At 39.8% G+C, this 6,718-nt stretch overlaps 1 protein-coding gene across 1 annotated transcript; it reads left to right on the forward strand.

Annotated features, from left to right (window-relative positions):
* The first annotated feature begins 3,360 nt into the window (after positions 1–3,360).
* On the forward strand, positions 3,361–5,065 carry LOC143382836 (protein LDOC1). The gene has a single exon (XM_076837099.2). The coding sequence runs from the start codon at positions 3,659–3,661 to the stop codon at positions 4,055–4,057; it is 399 nt and encodes a 132-aa protein (XP_076693214.1). The 5' UTR covers positions 3,361–3,658; the 3' UTR covers positions 4,058–5,065.
* The last annotated feature ends 1,653 nt before the right edge of the window (positions 5,066–6,718 follow it).

Genomic DNA, 6,718 nt, shown 5'->3' on the forward strand with positions numbered 1-6,718 from the left:
TGACCAGTTGTTTGGCCAAACACTGTTGTATGTGTTACTGCAGAGGAATTTCATGTTTCTTTCTTTTTTTTTTTTTTTTTTTTTTTGTGTGTGTATGTCAGGCTTGTTCATGCATTTTACCTGTTTGGGGCAGGTCTATGTTGTTTTTATCAGTTTGTAATAGTTCTTTATATAACCTGCCATTAAGTGAGCAATTTTGAAGTCTAAAATAATTGTACTATGTTTAAAGCTCAGAAATAAGCTATACTAATGTATTATGTATTCTCATATATACATACACACAAACTATACTTTTTAAAAGAACATATGTAAATATATATATACAAAATTATACTTTTGTTTAGAGACACATAGATTGAATGTATGTTTTCCAAAATTGTGATCTACCTTCTTAATTTCTGTGTCTTTCTATGTTTGAAGTCAAACAGCAGAGCTCTTTCTTTAGGAAGACTCAAGTTTTGCTCTTGAAATCTTTGATAAGGCTAACTTATGTTATGGAGAGTAATCAGTTTTGCTTAAAGTCATTTAATTGTAAATGTTAATCACATTTTTAAAAATTCCTCTGCAGTAACACATTTATTTCAAAATCTTCAGTCAAGAGTAAAATTCATGGGCTGGGGATGTGGCTCAAGCAATAGTGTGCTCGCCTGGCATGCGTGTGACCGTGGTTCGATCCTCAGCACCACATACAAACAAAGATGTTGTGTCCACCGAATACTAAAAAAATAAATATTAAAAAATTCTCTCTCTCTCTCTCCTTTTTTTTAAAAAAAAGAGTAAAATTCATGGATATGTTCCTATTGGATATTATCTTTCAAATATTTTCTACCAAAAATATTATAACTTGTAAGAAACAAGGCAACAATGTTCAGAAGTGGAGCCTCTGAAAGTTGATAGGACCATGAGGGCTCTCACCTCATCAATGGATTAATTGAGTGATAAATTCATAATTGAATGGACTATTGAGACATGATGGACACTAAGGAGGTAGGGCCTAGTTGGAGGGTGTGAGTTCTTGAGGGCATGATTTTAAAGGCTATATGTTGTCCCCAACCCTCTCCTCCCTCTGTCCCTCTCTATTCCTCCCTTTCTCTCTCAAAAGCCAGAAATGATAATGATTAACACAAACTTCAGGTTAGTGGTTAACTTTACAGGATGATGGAGAGTAACATGATAAATTCAACAATCAAGGTGTTAATATATTGAGCCGTACATTCAGGAGTGTTTTATTATTGTGCTTCATAACTTGAAAACATACATTATATCTTTATTGAGCATCTATCATATATTTGGCAACATCTTTTTAATTGTAGTTGGACACAATACCTTTATTTTACTTATTTATTTTTATGTGGTGCTGAGGATCAAACCCAGGGCCTTGCATGTACTAGGCAAGCTCTCTACCGCTGAGCCACAACCCAGCCTGCAACATTGTTTTATAAAAAAAAATTTTGCAATATATAATTAGTACAAAGGATTTTTTATTTTTTTAGTTGTAGATGGATGCATATTTTTATGTGGTGTTCAGGATGGAACCCAGTGCCTCACATGTGCTAGGCAAGCGCTCTGCCACTGAGCCACAATGCCGGCCCCATGTGCCAAAGAATTTATGTGACCATTATTAGTGGCAAGCACACTCTGAGTATTCTAAGTATGATTTCCAAATTTATATGTGGGTTCATAATTACATATTTCACACTAAGGACAAAGTAAAAGTTCATTTTGGCTTTTAAATTTCAAATAACATTTTAATACTATCTATAGTCCAGAGAAGTTCTATAAATTATACTGATACAGTGAATGGTCTTCCTTTATTAAAAAAAAGAATTGAATACAAATGACATGTTATCCTTTCCCTCAGCAAAGAGAATAATTTCTAGCTATTAAAGAATAGACAAACACTAAAAGTTCTTCAGAGTAAGCCTGAGATCTGAAATGCAATCTTATTAAATTCCTCATGCATCTTTCCTGATTTTCAAGATTCCCATTAGGGCTGACTCTTAAAGGGATGTCTACTTTCTTAATATATAAATTTTCCTTATGTTAATAGTATGCCTTGGAAATTGCCTTAGCCCCATTTATGACCTGCAGTTTCACCAGAAAATATATTATTTTATTAATAAAAAGTAGGCTCTGTAAAATGTCAAGTAAATTAAAAGCCAGGGGTGGGAGTTGTGGCTCAGTGGTAGAGTGCTTGCTTGACAAGTGTGACGTACTGGATTTGATTCTCAGCACCATGTATAAATAAATAAATAAAGGTATTGCGTGAAAAAAAATAATTAATTAAAACCAGAATTAAAACGGCCATATTCACATAAATGTCAAAAAAATTCTAGCAGAAAGTTTTCATCTCTCAAAAGCTAAAAATCATCTTTAAAGTAAATTTTATTACTTTTCAAGAAATACTATTTGCATTTCTTAGCCCCTGAACTACACATTAATATCCCCTCCAATAATTTTCTTCCCAAAATTCCACCATGGGTATTTCTGACAAGAGACAGTCCACAAGGTCAACTTTTGAGTATCTTCTGTTTGAATATAGGAAGACAAAGAACTAGAGTCCTGAACACCTGAGAGTTGGTTCTTGGTAGTCTGTCCAATAAAATTACAGCTGGTTGTCGTTTAAATTTCTGATTGCAGACACCCCCTACACATACTTTAAAGTTTCTTTACCTAACTTATCACACTGATGGAAAAATTTGAGACTGGCTGGGAGGGAAGAAAGTCAGACAAGCCTTGTGACAGCAGAGCCAGTGCTCACTGCCAGCGTCTGCAATGGTGGATGGGCTGGACCAAAAGCCATCACGTTCTTTTTATTAATATAAACACGGACAGCATTCAGCTGAATGTGTTTTCTTCCCCATCTGCGGCCCCTGCCCACCACTTGAAGCCAAAGTTTATCTTGAAAGATCTGGCGCTCTCCCAATGTTCCACTGACTTTTCATCCCCAGCACATTTATATACTACAGAGCGGCCTTTTTGACTTGGAAAATCAGCATTAACTTCATAGAATCAGGACGTTTAAATGAGATGGGCACGGAAGGGGCACTCTGTAAATGACAGCAGCTCCTTGTGCTTCTGCGCAATCTTTCCGGAGTCCCCCCAGTCAGAATGGGAGCCCTGGGAGAAGTCTACGTAAGCACAGAGGGCTTCGCTGGAATTTCCCTCTTGTAGCTGGGAGGCCTTGGGAAAAACAAATAAAACCTCAGAGCAACGAACGAATGCCATAAATATTATGACTACTACGTATTACCGGGCTCAAGCGGGAAACCGCAGCCTCACTCCACCGTGGGACTGCCTTTCCCTTTAAGCATCTGCGGACCCGCCCCGCTTCCGGAGAATGCCGGAAGTAACAGTACGCCGCCACGCAGTCAGATTCTTCCGCCGAGCGCGGCCCTAGGGCCAAAGGATTCGTTCCCCGGTTCCCCAGATTTCCTTCTCTTGCTCCCGTGCGCCGCTTCCTGCGTCCTCGACTCCCACTTCCCCTTCCACTAGCCCCGGAGACCTTTCCTCGCCGTCCTAAAGCCTAGGCCCGGTCTGATTCCGCGGAGTGCGGTCCGTGCTGCCGGCAGGACACACCCCCGAGGACTCACTTCCGGCGAAGCCGCGGCGGGGTGGGAGCCCGGCAGGGAGTGAGGCCTACCGAGGCTTTCCTGGGATGGACGCTTTGGCAGTCATGATGCAGGATCTGCTGACCCAGAACCATGCTCTGCGCAGAGAAAACAACGAGCTCATGGACCAGGTGCGGCGCCTGCTGTGCGAGAAAGCCAACCTGCTGGCCCAGGTGCGTCCGCCCACCTGCCCGGTGGTTTTTCCCGAGACGTTTAACGGCGACCCCGCTCGGCTCCCCGACTTTCTGATCCAAGCAGCATCTTACGTGAACTTCTTCGAGACCAGATTTTCGAATGACACCCTAAAGGTGGCATTTGTAATCAGCCGTCTCTCTGGGCCGGCGGAGGAGTGGGTGGTCCCCTACATCGAGAGGGAGAGCCCCATCCTGGGTCAGTATGAGCGCTTCGTGGACGCGCTGAAGCGGGCCTTTGGTCGCAATGGGTAGAAAACGGTCCGGCCGGGACTCCCGGTGTTGGAGGGACAGCTGCGGCCCAGGGCTAGCCTTGCTCGCACCAGGAACCTGGGCCTGCTTGGCTTTGTTTGACCAGTAGCTCTGGGCTCCTGGCCTTGTCTGAAACTTGGGCGCCATCTGTTCTGGCCAGCCCCAATGCCTTTGCACTTCCCAGCAACCCAGCTGCAACCCAAGTTCATTAAAGACGTTATTTGATCTGTAAGAATTTGAATAGACATTCCAGACTCAAGTTGTCCTCTCTGAAGACTGCTTCTGACCGCTTTGAAAAACAGCCAAGAAGGGTCCACACACTGATTGGGATAGCTGAGGCCAAAGAGGCAACTTCTAAGTGTGCCTGGTGACCGAATTTTAACATGTATGTCTGGAACTATATAGTTTTTACACATTTTATTTCACAGAAGCCTTGCAGATGGTGCCTTTTGGTCCAAGAAATCCAGGCACTGGACAAGTATTTACTTAAAAACGTATCCTTCTGTCCCCCGCCATATATATATCTCATACACACACTCACACATAATCTTAACGAATGTGTAAGGCCTAAGACAGTACTTGGTTTTACAGAAGAAACAAAAATGATTAAACAAGATTTGTGTCTTCAGGAACATCATTATGTTCTGAGGGGAAAAAAGAACTCCCATGCATAGGCTAATGTCTTGTTAATGCTTCTTATACCTATTTGATTGTTGTTTTATGACTATTTTGTGTTCACTTTTTTTTTTTTTTTTTTAATGCACACAACTTAGAAAGCTAGAAAGAAAACCAATCTTGGGCAGTTTTGTTGTATTTCTGTAGAAGCTGTGTGTAATTCCTAGCAAAATAATGTTAATAATAATAGGTATGGTGGAGTCTTTGAATTATGTCCACTTGATTTTATTCCCTTATGCTATATGGAAGAGTATTAGCTCCCTCTTTTTGAGTAAAAATCATTTTTCATTTGGAGCTGTAGTTTCTCTTCATTAAAGACATTACTTGATCTTTAAAGTTTGGTTTGAAATTTTGTGATTCCCTTTTATGAAGCCAAAGAAGGTAAGAAAAGGGATTTGTTTACTCTTCTTAAACAAAGGTTTCTTGTAAGCCTTTAGGGAGGAAAATCCATATAATTAATTTTCTGTATCTTGTCTTTAACCAAGTTTTGCAAAACGGCCCTCAATGGATAGACTGTGGATGAAGAGGGTAGGCTCAATGTAATAAGAAGATTCCTAACGAGGAATTCAAGAAGACATTTCCATAAGACTGTGTGGATCATAAAATGACAAACCCATGAACATTATTTAGGGCTGCTTTCAAGAATGCACCAAATTTGAGTTACTAAGATTTTTCTCAAACTTTCTGGCCCCATGCCTAGAAATTCAACTGGGTCTCCAAAGCTGCCTTCTAGGAGGTTGTGGCAGGCTCTGGCCCCTGCCAACAGGGAACAGGACTCACTCCCCAACTACTCACATGAACTCATGCACCGAAGTACCCTCTTCTCTCCCTGCCCTGATTCTTGCAGTCTCCACTGCAATTTGTCTTTAAGCATATCTTCAAGGAGTTCCAATTTACATTCAAAATTGGGAAACTGATAGAAGATTTGGTCCCCATTAGAGAACCAGGTGAACTGAAGTCCATCTAAGAAAACTGCACAATTTTCTGGACTTTGATTTTTCTAACTTTACTTGGTTTATTAATCAAGTAATGATCAAGCAATTCTTAATAGATTAAATTAGAGAATTAATTCTAGAGCTAAACAAGCACATTTATTTTTTTAAAAAAATTGCATTTGTTCCCTTCCTGTGCAAGACATTGAGATTTGACTGTTGACTAAACAGGCTCATAACATTTTTATTATAGATACCTTAATTTCTTGACAATTAATTGAAGGTAACATGCTGGCAGAGCAGATGACTACTTACACAAACTAGAGATAACCGTTAATTCAAGTAAAATTAAATCCTTTGTCTTTTTTTTTCCTTTTGCATAAACTTTATTATTTGAGTAGGAAAATTTTTGCACATATGAAACAAGAAGCTAGAGCATTGCAAATAATGTTGCTTTACCAAGAAATAATATATAATTTTAAAACACAAAAATTGAGAGTGGTTTGTACAGTATACACTTTGGCAAAATACCAAATCCTTTGTCTTGTCTTTTCACATGGCCTGCTACTAACAGTCCTTTCCAGTAATTCTCAATATTTAGGCAACATTAGCTTCATGTGGGAACTTATCTAAAACCCCAGTTGCTCAACTGGTATCTGAGAATTTGTACCTCTAACTAAAATTCCTAAGTGATGCTAATAATCACGTAAGGATAAATATAAATTAGAAATAAGAAAATACTTAAGGGCTGGGGTTGTGACTCAGTGGCAAAGTGCTTGCCTCACACATGTGAGGCACTGGGTTCTATCCTCAGCACCACATAAAAATAAAGATATTGTGTCTGTGTATAACTAAATATATTTAAAAAATAAAAAAAGAATGAAAACTACTTAATTCTCCCCAGTGCAAAAAGAAAGATGTATCTCCCCTACCCTTGCCCTGCCACCAGCGAGCAAGCAGGTGTGCACACACAGGGACACTTCCTTTTAAGCCTTTTTTTCTTCTGTGGGTCTGAGAATTGAACCCATTAAACATTACAAGTAGACAAGTGCTCTAC

The sequence above is a fragment of the Callospermophilus lateralis genome, chromosome 17 (assembly GCF_048772815.1).
Source record: "Callospermophilus lateralis isolate mCalLat2 chromosome 17, mCalLat2.hap1, whole genome shotgun sequence".
Taxonomy (NCBI): domain Eukaryota; kingdom Metazoa; phylum Chordata; class Mammalia; order Rodentia; family Sciuridae; genus Callospermophilus; species Callospermophilus lateralis.

Excerpts from the sequence above, each read along its gene's own strand:
- LOC143382836 (XM_076837099.2), top strand. The coding sequence starts at position 3,659 with ATGGACGCTTTGGCAGTCATGATGCAGGATCTGCTGACCCAGAACCAT.